Source organism: Bombus pascuorum, chromosome 1, assembly GCF_905332965.1.
Source record: "Bombus pascuorum chromosome 1, iyBomPasc1.1, whole genome shotgun sequence".
Lineage (NCBI taxonomy): Eukaryota > Metazoa > Arthropoda > Insecta > Hymenoptera > Apidae > Bombus > Bombus pascuorum.
In genome coordinates this window covers 2,002,004-2,018,885 of record NC_083488.1, presented here as the reverse complement: position 1 = coordinate 2,018,885, position 16,882 = coordinate 2,002,004, and the positions used below count along the sequence as shown (strand labels likewise).

The following is a 16,882-nucleotide window of genomic DNA, read 5'->3' as shown; positions in this document are numbered from 1 at the left end:
AGAACAATCGGGCTTCATAAAAGTGCAAAAGTTGCACGCGTACGCAAGCCGGAGCAATCGCTTTACGTAACAGTTATCTCCGAAACTAATTTGCTATGTTTCCCCGTTGACGCGCCGCTGTCCAGAGATAATCATCGGAAAAACTATCAAGCAAGTTCCTCGAGTTAATTTAGCCGTTCGTGACTTCATTTATCCTTGCTCGTTTATCCTTTTTTTTCTTCGATCACGATAAGCATTAATCTTCTTCTTTCTCTTTCTTTACCACGTGCAACGTGTCCATAATATTAAGTCTTCTACGATCCTGGAATTTTTGTATTTCAATCCTTTGCTCGTTTTAACAAACAGAGAACATACGTACCGTTCCAACAAGATGTTTAACATAAAATTAGAAGGAGAAATGGTGCATGCCAATACGGATATTTTTTACGTCCTTAATAAAGATGGAACAAGTTACCTTTTGACGTTAGTGAGATACAATCTATGACATTGTACACGGAAGACGAATATATCCGTCGAATTGGCTCGATAACGATTAACTCGATGGCGATTGAATACCGAGCTGTTCCTCAAAGCGTTTGCGATATTCTTCTATCCTCTTCAAAAATTGATCCACTTCGCTGCGAAGATAGACGCCTCCATAGTCCACTTAGCCTGCCTATCGAACTCGAAGGAAATTTCGAGCGATACATCAATGCCAGCGTAGCGTCCGCTTTATCAAGCATAGAACAGTTCGCCTCTGATCATTTATTAAATCTGAGCAGTCCGTGGCACCGCGTTGCGCGATGCGATTTATGCACGAAGAAGATTCCTCGAGTCTCGCAACGTGCCGCCGCGGCGAAACCGTGGCCGATGTATAATAAAACGGACACGGCGCGATACAATCGAAACTGTTCTAGACCGATTAAGACGAATTTCAGGATTCGCGAACACCATAAATCTCCAATCGTAAAAATCCTAGGTACCCGCCGCGCTATCTCACTCGTATACGATGAGGTGCTGATACAATAAACCTGTGACGCAATCTTGCATAATGTATCCCTATCTTAACCAACATCCCACGTTGCCACCACCTGTATTCAGCACGAGTTCACTGATTGCACAAACTTTCTGCATCCAGGATACGAGCGTGTGTACACGTTGGACAGTTGAATCCGTGTGTCTGCGTGCCCTACTAATGTACCAACGCGACATTTTTCGGGATAATTGAAGCGGTCGCGTTTAATTACCTGCCGGTATTAATGCGTCCTGATCGAATTGACCGAGCCGCAAGAGCGAATCGTTAAACTGTTTCTGACGATTAACATAACGTTCGTTGATATTTAAAGATCGATATATTTGATAAAAGTATTTAATTAGTCTGTACGAGATACGAACTTCTATCTTCGATTTCTCCAAATTTCGTTTCTGTTAAATGTAAGATAAAATTTATACCGAGGAAATGATAAATTTGTAAGTATACTGTTTGAATGGGCTCACGTTTATGCAACGATGAAAAGCGATTTGTATAATTTGATCGCTATCGATTTATTATCTTCGTCCCTTCCATCCGTGTGTCCATAGCAACATGCTAAAGGATATAGTTAAGATGCATGAATTCCAGTCGATCAGGATTCACGTATGTGCATCTTAAGCAGCGATGTTCTTAAACCCTTCGTGTTTCAATGACGTGCGCTTCGTAAAAACGTATGAGAAAGTCTGGCTGGCAGAAAGCATGTTGTTGCCTTAACTGTATGAGACATAATAGGTTTAATTGCCATCTCTCCTTTTCAAGTCCTCCCTACATGAATTACGCGATCTAACTTTTTATAGAATCTTTCGGTATCGTCTCGTGCACATAGATGGTACACGTTTCTTGCTTTTTTTCGTCAAACGTAAAGAACCTAACCCGAATCTATTCCTTCGTGAAAAATGTCAGATAGTAAAGGTCTCGACAAACCCGTTCATCACGAGGAAAAAGCTTGTAGAACATCGATGTAACCGTGTATTAACTTCACGTTGTGACTGAAACATCAAAGTCAGGACCAAAATTAGTTTTATCGACAAAGAACGTAATTTAGCATCTGAGAATGATCTCAAGTGAAATTTGAAGAACGAATCTTTAAACGACGTGCGATTGAACTTTTAGCCAACCATATTTGTCAATGTTAAGATTATTCTTTTGTTGTTACGTTCGTCACGATTAATTTTACCTTTGCAATAAACCTGATCTTCCGTTAAGTATCCGCTCATCAGCACAGTACGGTAAAAAAAGAGTAACGGTGAAGCGTACGCGGGCGTTAATGGACCACGTTATGGCAACGCGTATTAAAGGATTGCGAAATCGAAAGTACGAGGAAAGTATATTACGCCATATAAAAATTGGTCTGCATCAAACCCATGACATTCGGTATCGAAGGCTACTTATCGCTTGCGAAATTAAACGGATGACCACGGGCAGTACATTCAGAGCAAGAGATGTTTAACAAAAACGTTCATGAAATATTCGACCCATCGTATTTCGTAATCAATTAAATTCTCATTTTACTCTCGGAGCAAAAAAAGAGTTAAGTAAGTTAGTTAAGTTACAGAACCGCTTTATGCATTGAGAAATTACGCGAGAGTTTACATTAGTAATAATACCGATTTCACGACAGTGAGAATCACTATATTCGGGTATTTTTTAAATTACTCCTTTTTGCGATTAATATTTTACAATATTATCATAATAGCAGGTATATTAAAGTACACTAAGTATATCATTAGTCTGGGTATAATATTACCGTATACTATATATACCTGATATGTTGCAAATGCGTATATTGCTCGAGCGCTCCATCCCGTTTAATCGAAGCGCAAATCACGTGTCGCGGAGTTGCACCCCAAGCTCGGGACCCTGGTTCGCGCATCGACGCTCGAAAAAGATTCGAATTTGCCGGTTAATTAATCAGCGACCAGAAGCGTTCTATTAATCATCGTTTCGTAGCGCGTTAAACAACGTTCTGACTTCTAATTAGATAGTTACCTCCGTAATTAGTACATTCGCTTAACATTGCTTAATGTCTCATTCGCCTGACTTGTTCTTCGATGGAAGAATCGCATCAGACATCGAACAATTTCGTGAAAGTTTCCGATGCGATGAGACGAGAGCAGTATTAATCAAGCCTTGGTTAACGAAGACGAGCGGTCGAAGTTGCCATCCTTAGAAGGTCCGTATCCTTACGAAGTCCTGCATCCTTCTTCGTTTCTGCCGCTCTAGCCACCCGACAGAGAGGCGAGAGCACGAGAAGAACGATGCTCCAAGTTAATGATGCGCCGCATTGCGTTACAATATAGGATTCGTAACCCGTGAAATATGGAACGAATCCGTACTCTAGGTGGTTGCTACGGTCCCACTCTTCTTCACTCACCATCACTACCGTCACCGACTGATTCAACACCACCGTGACACAGTTACACCGGTGCCTCGCTGTAAATCCTACAGCGCTTGCACCAAACCGTGATCTAGAAACACGGATGAATCCCGGGATATATAAAGCGGATTAGAACCAAAGTTTGTCATTCCCTCGACACCATCCAACGGTGGAAGGTGTAGCATAGCCAAAAGGTAAAACCGACGGAAAACGAAAGCCTATCTGGTGAAGCAGTTCGCGTGATCCAGAGACTCGCCTTCTCAAGGATAAACGAGGGAAAAACGGTGGCCAAGTTTATTGTTCCGCCCGGAGGAAAGGCCCACCGACTTCAACATGTCTAAGGTGAGAAAACTTGAATCCAGAAAGACCAAGAAAATTATATCTGTTGCAACTGATAAGCATCGAGCAGGAAGAAGCGCGCGGCAAGGATTGTTTCGTATGTCAAAATGTCCCGAGCTATTCTGCGACCAAGTTGCTTAACGCGAGAGAATTCTATTCTTCGCAGTTACTATTTGTGTGGCAGAATTCCGGAGACAATAGGAAAATTTTGTTCGCGAATTATCGTATTAATCGACAGAAAGAATTCAATGATGTTTCCGATATATCTTTGATAGATCGTTTGGTTGAGTTTAGTAGAGTTGCGATTCTAGAAATACTAAAGATCCGATACTTAAAGCAGCAATCTAAGAAACACGATAAGATAGAAAGATCTACGCAAACTCCTGTTTTTAAAAATTCATGTTTGATTTCCAACTTAATTCTGTAATTCCTATCACCGTGTCAGACTAGAGGCAACAACTGTCTCTACTTGAACAACATATACAAATGTTAAAACCTTATTCATACAGATTGGATTAGCAGTATTCGTCATAGCCCTTACCCTGGTGCGCTCTGAGCCGCCGGTGAACTCATATTTGCCACCAAGCGGCGGTGGCAACGGAGGAGGTGGCGGAGGACCATCGAATACTTACGGCCCGCCTGGTTTCGACGGGCAGAACGGCATCGGAGGAGGCGACAGCGGTCGTAACGGATTATCAAATACTTACGGAGTACCTGGCTCGAACGGTGGAAGGAATGGCAATGGCAGAGGAAATGGTTTCGGCGGTGGTCAACCTTCTAGCTCTTACGGAGCACCATCCAATGGACTCGGTGGAAACGGAGGTTCAGGTGCCGGAAGACCATCCAGCAGCTACGGAGCACCTGGTGGAGGAAATGGTTTCGGTGGTGGTCAACCTTCCAGCTCTTATGGTGCACCGTCCAATGGACTCGGTGGAAACGGAGGTTCAGGTGCCGGAAGACCATCCAGCAGCTACGGAGCACCTGGTGGGGGAAATGGTTTCGGTAGTGGCCAGCCTTCTAATTCTTATGGTGCACCATCCAATGGACTCGGTGGAAACGGAGGTTCAGGAGCCGGAAGACCGTCCAGCAGTTACGGAGCACCTGGCGGAGGAAATGGTTTCGGTGGTGGAAGCAACGGAGCTGGCAAGAACGGATTCGGTGGTGCTCCATCGAACAGCTACGGTCCTCCTGAAAACGGAAATGGTTTTGGTGGTGGCAATGGAGGTGGATCTCCATCGGGTCTCTATGGACCTCCTGGAAGAAACGGTGGAAACGGCGGGAACGGTGGAAACGGTGGCAATGGAGGACGGCCATCGAGTAGTTACGGAACGCCTGAGAGAAATGGAGGAAGACCATCGGGTCTTTATGGACCACCAGGTAGAAATGGAAATAACGGCGGCGGAAATGGAGGATATAACGGTGGCAATGGTGGATATCCATCGGGAGGACCGGGTAGTAACGGGGGTGGCAATGGTGGATATCCTTCTGGAGGTCCTGGTGGCAATGATGGCTATCCTTCTGGAGGTCCCGGTGGTAATGGCGGCGGTAACGGCGGTTATCCTTCTGGACCAGGTGGAAATGGTGGCGGTAACGGAGGTTACGGGGAAGATGAAAATAACGTAAGTATGTTTGGTGATAATTATCTATCATGACCAATTATTTCTGATCGTTACAATATATTTTTTATTGTTCGTTGTGAGCAATAAATGAAATTATCCGAGTGGTATTTACTGGTATAGAAAACAAGAGCACCGATAAGTTTTAGAATCAAATATATGTTATTGAAACTAATACATTTAATTCATAGTAAACGATATAACTACGCAAGAATGGAAATTTAATTGATTTCTCTCACCGTCAAGTATTTTGTTTAATTTTTATTGCCTACTACGAGTCAATACGAATTCTTAACCCTTTCATAGTTTATGACCTATAACTATCTTTATTATATATCTCGATGCTAATTTAGGAACCAGCAAAGTACGAATTCTCTTATGAAGTCAAGGACGAGCAGTCCGGAGCTGATTATGGCCATACGGAAAGCAGAGACGGGGATCGCGCACAGGGAGAGTTCAATGTTCTGCTTCCTGATGGCAGAAAACAAATCGTCGAGTACGAAGCTGATCAAGATGGATTTAAACCTCAAATTAGATACGAAGGTGAAGCGAATGGCCAAGGATATGGTTCTGGTGGACCAGGAGGCAATGGTGGAGATAATGGATACCCAAGTGGCGGACCTAACGGGGATGGAGCCGGAGGTAATAATGTTTATTCATTAGGCAGGCCAGGTGATGGGCCTGACTTCACCGATGGTGAATGAAACATACATATATCTACATAAGTTCTTGGCTGAAACTACGTTTCAATCTAATTTCATCCGATTTTTAATCGTAAATATATGTAATATTTGAATTCTTAGCAGGCTATCCATCGGGAAGACCGGGTGGTGACAATGGCGGTTACAGAAACGGAAATAACGGTGGCAACGGTGGCAACGGTGGAAACAATGGAGGATATCCATCCGGAAGTGGTGGCGACGCAGCGGCTAACGGAGGATATCAATACTAAATGTTCATCTAAGCGTAGTAATATATATCGCGTGTATTACAAAAGGGGAATACATAGGGCAACGTTTATCATAACGCATGGGATAGTTTCTGTCTGGAACAGTAAGAACGCAACTGTAATTGTGAGCGATGATAATTTTAGTACGATCGAATTTTGATATCGATCTTTACTATATTTAATCGTTTTAGGACACTTACAATTGAACGATCATAGAATGAAAAGAATGATCACTCGTTTAACGTTGAAAACAGGCAGGTTTTCATATTGCAATGCTTCGTTTGTTTCAGACGTAGTATCCTTCCTAGTATAAAAGGAATAACTATTCATAGGATAAACATAAAGACCTCAAAGTCAATCCTTAGAAATGAACGATATTGTTAGCTGTTAATCGCATACAACTTCTTGATATATTCATTTATAACGGAATTCACGTGCAATAATACTAACAATATCGTTTAATAAACTTAGCAAACGCAGTGTCATTACTTTTTAAATCAATTTCTCTCTCAGTATATATAATAAGACTCGTAAATGAATTGGTTATCATTATATATACCATTTGCGATTTTATACGTGTGCAATACTCGTCTTCTTCGAAATAACTATAATTTCCTTAACATTTGATGATCTATCTACGATTTTATAACTACCACCAGATGTATACTAATTTTTAACGTTTGTTAAGATATTGTATTTATTACTATTTATCATACTATATATATATATATATTTTAACGATGTTTAAAATGTAGCTGTAGAAACAAACGTCCGCATAAATAAAAATTGCGGTAGGCCATAATGTGTTCAGTGTTCAGTCTTTCACTTACACCTTTCACGCTATGTAAACGTTATTCTACTACAATTTATATGAATATACATATGTATATATACATATATATTATATGTATTAATATGTATACATATATATTATATGTATATATACATACATATGTTTGTGTATAATCATCTAAATGATCTAAAAAGAAATGTGTACGCGAAGTAATAATATTAATCATATTTTTATATTAATGAAGCACTTGTTTGTAATGTAATTATCGTATTAGGTGCTTATGTACATATAATCTGCTTCTTTCGCATTTATAAATCAAATTCCTAGGTTTCATATGATGGCAAACAAAAGAACAAGTAAATAAAGCAACGAGTGCTCTGAATATTTGATAAATACCTGTAATTTCAGACAAAGCAGTACATTTCGTCCACAAAATGTTCGCATTCGCAAAATATGACAAAATATTCAAAGATGTGATCTGATATAAAAATCATTAACCATTCAGCCTAATCAATCAAAAGCGCACAATTTTGTTTTTAAGGAAATTGTTTCTTGATTATATAACAATATATTGTTATTTCTATATCTTACGTTTCTAATAAAATAATACGCCTAAGAAATGAAAGAAGTGTGTTTATAAATATAAAAATGCGATTATTTATTAGTACAAAAAATGGTTGATTACCTATTTGTGCAATTTGGGATTAACATTTATTTACATTAAGCATCAAGCGATTAACATTTATTTACATTAATAAATTTTAGTAAAACTACATTATTCGACTATCAAGTAACATTTGAATGTATCAAATCAGCTATAGCTTTCTGCCTAAGAGTGTACAGTTTCTTCACCCATTTATCGAATCTGGCTTCCTGATCGATCATTATCTAAATAAAAAATATTTGAAAATAAAATGTCTAATATTTATATTATTCGTGCATATAGAGAAAGAAAAAGATATATTACCGAAGAATGAAAGATACTTTCAGATCCACAAGGAACTTCAGCCACTGCTGGAACTTGTATAGTATCTGCGTTAATATCTATAACAATGTTCTTAAATTTCTTTTCCTTTGTATTAGATGAAAATTGTTTGGGTGTAAAACCTTCAGAATTGATTTCATCTAACACACCTTCTTTAAAACGTGGCTCAATTGGAAAATCACCTAAAAATAATTTTATGTTAAATTAATATGATTCCTGCAAAATAACATTAGTATAACATCCTAATTTGTATAACTAAACTTAAAATTTTCCTACCCTTATTTTCTATATAAACACAAGATAAAACTTTTCAATGTTTATAATACTATAAATTCAGATTAATAATAAAATATTTATAACGTGAAAAATAACATATGTAATCAAAATCATACCTTTTATTAAAACATTTTTAGTTTTTTCAGACACAATAGTCTTTACATTAGATTGTGAACTACTTGAACGACTCCCAGATTTTTCTCTTGAAGCTGATCTAGCTTTTCTCTTGGAATAATCTGAAGAATGTGATCTAGAATAATACCTGTGTCTTTCTCTTCCTTTTGAATTACTATTTCTAGAGCTTTTGTAACTTTTTTGACTATGATCTCTATCTCTCCCTCTGCTTCTGGAATGTGAGCGATGTCTACGCTTTGTTTTTGAATGTTTGGTTGATCTTCGTCTATGAGAAGATGAATCGCTAGAATCTGAACTAGATGATCTGAAATGAAGGATTACATATTAAACTACATTTTATAATCAGTTTTATTAATATAAATATATATATTAATAGAAATTATGAGGTTATGCATAAAATTACAATCAGGTATTGTTTTAATATAGATATTATTTACCTGGATCTCCTACTACGTCTTCGACGATACTTGCTATTATGATCTGAGTCCGACTCACTAGAATATCTCGCCATATCGATCAGACAGCTGATTCTTTACTCAGATTTAGGATAATATTGTTAATATTACTGTTTAATATCACTGCATTGCAATGAATGTAGCGTATAATACTATAGCGCTATCTATAGGTATAAATTTGAACACATAAATTATAAATAATTTATAATATAGAATTTATAACGAATCGATAAATATCATTCACGCATTAATTTTCTGAATAAGTTAAATTATTCAATCTTTTATAAAAGAATTAAAAATTCTATCAATAGTTACAGTGTTAATAATTTTATACGCATTAACCATTTAACACCATATATCTATTCTTCTTTAATATTATTATTTCAATACTATCAGAGATACTATCTAATCTATTTAATCTGTCTAATGTTGACTACCAATGTTTAACTAAAAAGATCAGGCATCTGTTACTTATACATAAGGTTTTTAAATATTTAAGACATATCCTAAAATTTATTAAAATAAAAAATATTTTACAATCGAACATTATTTAAAATATATTTTTTTGACTTGTGTTGCTCCCTTGATAATTTCGATAATTTGTCAATTGTTTCATATAATAAACTGTAAATTCTTACAAATATAAAAATTTACGTATTCGTGTTGCTTTTCAAGAAGTTTTAAAGTTAGTAGAAATTTAATGTAATATAACATGGCGCCGGTAGACAATTCACCCAGAGAAAACATGGGAGCATTTGATTTTATATATTCGATAAAAGCAAATGATACAATACCGGTACACATTTACAAATCTAGAGATACTGGAATTACGGTTTGTATAGCGGACGTTGAAGGACCTGTTGTAAATGGTTACTTGTGCCTCGGTAATTTCTGTTGTTTTTATATTTCTTGTGTATTCTTAAAATATGGTATTTATTTAATTTTATTACTTTATATACGTTATATATGTATACGTCATATATACTATAGATATATAGTATATAGTATTATAGATAATACTATTTTTATAAATTTAGCTACTGAAGCGCATGATGATGATGGGTTACCACATACATTGGAACACCTTGTTTTCCTGGGCAGTGAGGACTATCCATACAAAGGTGTTTTAGATCTATTAGCTAATAGGTGCTTGGCATCTGGTACTAATGCTGCAACACAAGTTGATTGTACTTTTTATACTATGACAACTGCTGGAAGTGAAGGATTTTTATCTTTAATGCCTATATATTTAGATCATATACTTTATCCAACACTCACGGTACAAAATATTTATTTAATAATTAATAATTCATAAAGTGTAAGATGTTTTTAATTAATAAAATTAAGTATAAAATTATTTATTAAGGATGCAGGTTTCCTTACTGAAGTACATCATATTAATGGTGAAGGAGAAAATGCAGGTGTGGTTTATTGTGAAATGCAAGGAAAAGAAAATATAGGAGAATATTTGGTATACGTAGAACTGTTTAGAGCAATGTTCCCTGGACGATGTGGTTACAAATCTATTGTTGGAGGTAAAAATATTAGTCTTTCTAATATCTTATTATTTTAGAATAGAACATTAAGTGATGTACATTGCTATTTTTATAAGAAAAATATTACTTTTTTTATAGGAGCATTGAAAAATCTAAGAGAAAGTACTACTAATGAAAAGGTCAGGCAATACCATCAAGAATTTTATAGGCCTGAGAATTTGACAATAGTAATCACTGGCCAAGTAAAACATGCAGATGTGTTCAAAGCGTTACAAATTATAGAAAAGAAAATAATATCAAAAGTATATATGTATAATTGTTTGGATTTCAATTCTTCGTCACTCTCATAACATAGTTAGAACTTAACGGATGTTTTAGGGAAATAGAGGTTTCTTTAAAAGACCTTGGCAGGATCCTGTACCACCTCTCACTGAAAGTATAGATTTAGACGTGTATTATCCTTGCGATGATGAAGATAATGGAGTAGTAGATGTTGCTTGGCGAGGATCGTCTCCTATTACCGATATGTATGAGCTTATCGGTTGTACATTACTTTTAAAATATCTCACGGATACATCAGTTAGTCCACTGCAGAAAGAATTTGTTGAAATTGACGATGCATATGCTAGTAATGTTGGCTATTCTTATTGTACATATACAGTATCTGTACTATACCTTGCATTTGAAAGTGTACCAAAATCAAAAATTCCTCTGATAAAAGATCAGCTGTTAAAAGTATTAAATGATGTGTATAAGAAAGGTATTGATATGAAACGAATGAGGACAGTTGTTCATAGACGTATCCTTGAAGATTTGAGTAGTTTGGAAAGTGAACCGCATGATACGATTGCATATATGCTTTTTGGATATGCACTTTATGGTAATACTAAAGAAGATGTAAGTACTTGTTTTGGGTCTGTTATGAAATTTTACTAATCAAGGTATCCTTATAATAATTATATATCTGTTTCTGAAATTTTAGTTGGATCAGAGGACCAATCAGGTACAAGCTCTTAAAAAATTAGAAACTGAACCTGAATCTTACTGGTTAAATTTGTTAAAAACATATTTTCTTGAGTCTCCATTCGTATTAGTTAAAGGAATTCCCAGTTTGGAAAAAAGACACGAATTAACTGAGAAAGAGAAAGACAGAGTGGCTAAACAAATTGAAAATTTAAGCAAAGAGGGGCTCCAAGAGAAAGAAAAAGAACTACAAGAAGCAATTGCTAAAAATGATGTATGTAATTTTACATACATATATGATATATATAATATTCTTTCTTACACACTTTAATTTCGTATACATTTAGATACCAGTACCAGATGAAATATTAAGTTCTGTTCCTATTCCATCTACTCATCTTATCAATTTCCACTACATCAAGAGTTATACAACAGAAAGCAGTAAGCAACATTCTAGATTTGATGTATCAAAGTTGCCATTTTATACATATTTGGATCACGTTAATACAAACTTTGTTTATGTATGTACTTGTTTATTATTTGATCATACTTGAAACATCATTTAACTGACTATGCATTTCTTTTACAGATGTTTGTTATTATGAATACTTTAGATGTTAAAAAAGAATATAAACCTTATATTCCTTTATTATTGGAAATAATAATGGAGTGCCCAGTAATGAGGAATAGTCAACTTGTTCCATATGAAGAAATTGTAGCTGAATTGGAAGCAGATACCATAAGGAATGATACTAACCTCGGAGTTTCTAATTCTTCGAGGTTTTCATGTGGACTATACAGTTATACTGCTCTGTTAATACTTGATGTAATAATTCTTTATGTTAAAATTCGTTTAACAATTATTTAATAATCTTAAATAATTGTCTCTTTATAGCTTGAAATGGAAAAATATGAGAAGGGTGTACAATGGATTAAAGAACTTTTATACGAAACTAAATTAACTCCAGATAGATTAAAAATTACAGCCGCAAAAATGGTAAATGATGTCGCACAATTTAAAAGACAAGGGAATAAAATTGTGAATGATTTAATGCAAGGATTGATATATAATAAGGGTAAAAAATTTAAAGAATTACGTAACACGTACGCGTGCACACACATACATAATCGTGTGATTGTAAATAATAATTATATTTTTCATTTTCAGATAGCAATCCTTATATATCTAACATGTTACGGCAACAGAAATTTCTTAATAATGTTTTGGAACGCTTAAATGATGAAACAGGCCAAAAAGAAGTTATTTCAGAAATTGAATCTGTTAGAGAAGTGTTAACAACACCTAAAAATATGGTATTGTACATGGCAACTAATGTGGATAAATTAACTGCTCAAGTACCAAATGTTTATAGCCCATGGAACACATACTTTTCTACATTTAGTACATCAAGCAAGACTAAGTTAGTTTATTTTCATGACTTAAATTATAAATTACATGTTCGCATATAAATAGTAAACATATAACTGTACAGACTTGAAGCCATTCCTGATTCAGCATTGATAAATTCTCCAGATGAGATTCCATTTAAAGGTTGCGTTACAGGATTAGGTTCTATAGAATCTTCCTATTTATGTCAGAGCTGCTCATGTATAAATGATTACCATAGTCCAGATTTAGCCCCTTTGCTTGTTTGTATACAATATTTAACTCAATTAGAGGTAAATAAAAAATAATGTAATATCTCTGTAATAATTGTAAAAGTATTGCATAATATAATAAGTATTTAAATATCAATATTTTTTAAGGGCCCTATGTGGAGACTTATTAGAGGTCAAGGTCTATCTTATGGGTATTATATCTATCCCAAACCAAATGAAGGCCTGTTATATTTATCATTTTATAAATCCACAAATATTGTAGCAGCATATAAAGAAGCAAAATCGATTGTAGTAAGTATATGTTTAGATCACAATTAATCAAATTTGTGACATTCAAAAAATGAAAATAGCATTACTGAACTTTTACATTATTATAGGAGATTCATATTTTCGAAAATAAATGGGAAAGATTACTTTTTGAATCGGCAAAATCTTGTTTAATATTTGAAATTATTGGAAAAGAGCAGAGTGTAGGAGACGTAGTACAACAGTCATTATTGTCTTATTTTAAAAACGTACCACATGATTACACTCAACAAATGGTACAACGTGTATCTGAAGTAACAATTGAGGATATGAGTCGTATAGCATCTCAATATTTAAAACCATTATTTGATCCAAAACAATGTAAAACAACTATTGTATGTCATCCATCTAAAGTACCAGAAATTGTTGATGCATTTAAAACGTAAGTTAATAAATGCTACAGTGATATATTCTAACATAAATATATATATGTAAGTATTTGTATTTATTTATATGTATTTTTGTTACAGACTCAATCACGATCTTAAATCATACACTACTCTTGAAGAAAGTTACCTAAATGATTGGTAAATTTTATATATATTAAAAAAGCATGCCTCTGAAGTTCGACAAACATATATTATAATGGTTCTGTTCAAAACACAGCTTCAAAACGAATTTAAGCACATTTGTTACTCATTTAAAAAATGCTTGTTGATTTGCATTTATGGATCAATACTGCTATAAAGAAACTAACAAGATTTAGTCAGAATGTATACTTCTATAAAAACTAAATAATTCTACAGTACATTTGTGTATGTTTTATTATCCCTTATACATGTTGTTATTTAAAATATAGTTTTATCTTTTGTGAATTGCTTAAAATAACTTAGTTTAAAGTAAACTTAGTTTCAATCATTATTAATATAGGGATTATGATGCTAAAATATTTTCTACTTCCAATGCTGATACACCTTTTTGTTTCTTTGGTAAATAAACTCCACCAAACACTTGTAAACCAAGCATTGTAATCTTTGCAGTGTCTAATGGTTCTGCATCAGGTACTTCTCGTCCACGATAATATGGTTTAAAATTTATCAAAGGCAATGTTACAGTTGAAAAGTCAATATCTGACATTGGTGCCTATTGTAATTTAATATAATTTTTGTATTAAATTGATACTTGAAAATTATTGTTATTTAAACATTGTAAACCACTCGACTTAAACACATTATTTTAAAAATTACAACTTATAACTTATTAGTTATGCTTTTAAGAATAACTTAAAGTAATATAGCTAAAGTTTACCATAAAAAATTGTTCATATGTTATATCTTCATTTGAATGAAGGCCTTTGTGTCTAAGAACAATTTTATAGTGACTATTGTTGCCTTGTCCTCGACAATTGATTTCAATATTTTCAAAATTGGATAAATTTAAATTAGTCATTGTACGTATCCCTGCAAATCCTGCACCATTTGGTTGTGGATTTAAAAGAGTAAAGAATATAGCTCGTTGAAAAACTTGTGTTGTTTGTAGTGCTAAAACAGCTTTTGATTTTCCTACTGTTCTAACAGTGTCAGATATTTCTCTCCAATTATCCACATTTTCTACAGTTGTAAAATCAAAAAGTATTTCTTTATGCCTAGTTAATTAAAAATAATGAATTTTAATTGGAGATAACACTTTTATCAGGTAGTTAATTTATGTGTATATAAAAATCTTTTTATTCATTAAAAAAAATGTTAAACATACATGTATTTTGTAAAATTTTTACAATGTACCAACAGCACATTTGAAACATACTGCCATTAGAAGTTATAAATTATTAATTCCTTTTAAATTTCTGATGATTAAACAGGTTATAATAAACAGTTTGATGACAAAAACAGGTTACAATAAACACAGATAATAAATGCAATAATAAATTGTATCGTTAACATAATAACTCTTATTTATTATCAACGATTAGTATCAATACTATTCGTAATCTCATATTTTCAAACATTTAACACATTAACAAAATATTTTATATAATTAACTAGGAAATTGAATATTTCGGTAAAGAATAAATTATCTTATAAAACATAATAATTTTGTATTTCATCTTAAAAGTTAAATTAGTGGAATTTATTAAAAAATAGTAACTGTCAAATGTACATATATATATATATATATATATATATATATATATATATATATTTTGCCAAATTAGTATTAACCATTTAATTCTTTCATTATTTATAAATTATTATAAGCATAAAATTAATCTTTATAATCATATGTATAATACACAAGAAATACATATATGTACTTACTTATATGTACATACGTATAGCTCTACATTATTACATGAAACAAATTTTCAAATATATTAAATCAAAATAAATAAATAGAAAAGACAAAAATTTCTTTCAAATAACATTATACTGTGGATATTCCATAAATTTTACGAACATGTGTTTTTTAAGTATCTTTTTTAAATAGAAAAATTAAATGTCAACATAAAAAATTAACATTGTTGTTATCAAAAATATAACTCACCCCCTTATCGAGCGGAACATCATTCCAACTATAAAAATATTGTAAATATATTGATAATTCATTGTTGTTTACCAACTTTTACCTTATAATTTTACGTGAAATATATTTCTATTTTTATATACTTAGTGACTTAAATTTATGCAACTAATGCAAGTCAAAGTGATACGTCCAATGTTTTAAAAGTACACTTTTGTATATAATGAACTCGCGCGGCAAAATTAAAACATATTTTTGCAGCACACATAAGATGTATTATAAAAGATTTTGTCCACAGATTTATTATCTTAAGATTCAATATTTGCGACTTAAAGACTGGAAAAGAATTTATATATATTAATATATATATGTATTAAAAACAGAAATATGAAAAATACTAATAAAACAAAAGAATCTCTTTTTTTAAATAGTCATATAAATTGACATATATGCGCAGTAAATAAATACAAAATATTTAAATATCATCTGTGTTAAAATAATTTAGAAACATCATTGAAATGATAATATGAAGTATTATATATATATATCTTTGTAGTAATATTACGTTATATCGAATAAACACGTGATTATATGACATGATAGATTTAAGAGATAATTAAATGAAACATGCGCTATCAGTTTTCTACGTAACTTGCTTGTAATCTATTAATTCTGCCGTTTTGGTTATGAAATACATCGCTAGAAATAACATTTTGCTTTAAATTTGTTGTATTAAGGATGCAAAATCAATTATTCTAATGCGACTATAATATAAATATTTATTTTTGTTATTATTTATATATACAAGATATGGAAAATAGATAAGTAACTGAAGTTGAAATTAGGTTTAAACAATAATACATATTAAATAAAAAAGATTTTGTTCTTGTTTTCTACATTAAGTTGATTCTTATTGATCTCCAATTAATTAGACGTTATGTGTATACATATAACAGGATAATAATTATTTTAAGTGGATTTGAGAGCTTTGGTCAAATTTATTCTAAATGATATTTTATATTTTTTAATATAATTGCCAATATAACTGCAATATAATTGTTTTGCTATACATTAAATAAAAAACAACATATAATATTTAA

General features: G+C 33.0%; 4 protein-coding genes across 6 annotated transcripts; 2 read left to right on the top strand and 2 right to left on the bottom strand.

Annotated features, from left to right (window-relative positions):
- Positions 1-1,654: 1,654 nt before the first annotated feature.
- LOC132916091 (pro-resilin-like) lies at positions 1,655-7,217 on the top strand. Of its 2 annotated transcripts, none has more exons than XM_060975870.1 (4): positions 1,655-3,731; positions 4,238-5,347; positions 5,698-5,986; positions 6,151-7,217. In XM_060975870.1, exons 1-4 carry the CDS (start codon positions 3,723-3,725, stop codon positions 6,294-6,296), a joined length of 1,554 nt encoding a protein of 517 aa, XP_060831853.1. In that variant the 5' UTR covers positions 1,655-3,722; the 3' UTR covers positions 6,297-7,217. The 2 variants fall into 2 exon arrangements, with proteins under 2 accessions (XP_060831853.1, XP_060831852.1); XM_060975869.1 differs by having other exon boundaries at positions 6,148-7,217.
- A 364-nt stretch (positions 7,218-7,581) lies between these two features.
- On the bottom strand, positions 7,582-9,081 carry LOC132916093 (luc7-like protein 3). The gene is made up of 4 exons (XM_060975872.1): positions 8,920-9,081; positions 8,464-8,786; positions 8,054-8,253; positions 7,582-7,974 (listed from the first exon to the last, which is right to left on the bottom strand). Exons 1-4 carry the CDS (start codon positions 8,991-8,993, stop codon positions 7,873-7,875), a joined length of 699 nt encoding a protein of 232 aa, XP_060831855.1. The 5' UTR covers positions 8,994-9,081; the 3' UTR covers positions 7,582-7,872.
- Positions 9,082-9,583: 502 nt separating this feature from the next.
- LOC132916090 (uncharacterized protein C05D11.1-like) lies at positions 9,584-14,070 on the top strand. Its single transcript, XM_060975868.1, has 14 exons — positions 9,584-9,821; positions 9,975-10,216; positions 10,304-10,472; positions 10,572-10,735; positions 10,812-11,330; positions 11,416-11,670; positions 11,744-11,917; positions 11,986-12,222; positions 12,292-12,472; positions 12,565-12,817; positions 12,890-13,076; positions 13,164-13,307; positions 13,394-13,704; positions 13,793-14,070. The coding sequence occupies exons 1-14, from the start codon at positions 9,650-9,652 to the stop codon at positions 13,851-13,853; spliced, it is 3,069 nt and encodes a 1,022-aa protein (XP_060831851.1). The 5' UTR covers positions 9,584-9,649; the 3' UTR covers positions 13,854-14,070.
- Positions 14,071-14,145: 75 nt separating this feature from the next.
- LOC132916095 (uncharacterized) lies at positions 14,146-16,074 on the bottom strand. Of its 2 annotated transcripts, none has more exons than XM_060975874.1 (3): positions 15,807-16,074; positions 14,571-14,907; positions 14,146-14,405 (listed from the first exon to the last, which is right to left on the bottom strand). In XM_060975874.1, the coding sequence occupies exons 1-3, from the start codon at positions 15,866-15,868 to the stop codon at positions 14,196-14,198; spliced, it is 609 nt and encodes a 202-aa protein (XP_060831857.1). In that variant the 5' UTR covers positions 15,869-16,074; the 3' UTR covers positions 14,146-14,195. The 2 variants fall into 2 exon arrangements, with proteins under 2 accessions (XP_060831857.1, XP_060831859.1); XM_060975876.1 differs by lacking the exon at positions 15,807-16,074 and adding an exon at positions 15,018-15,339.
- Positions 16,075-16,882: the final 808 nt, after the last annotated feature.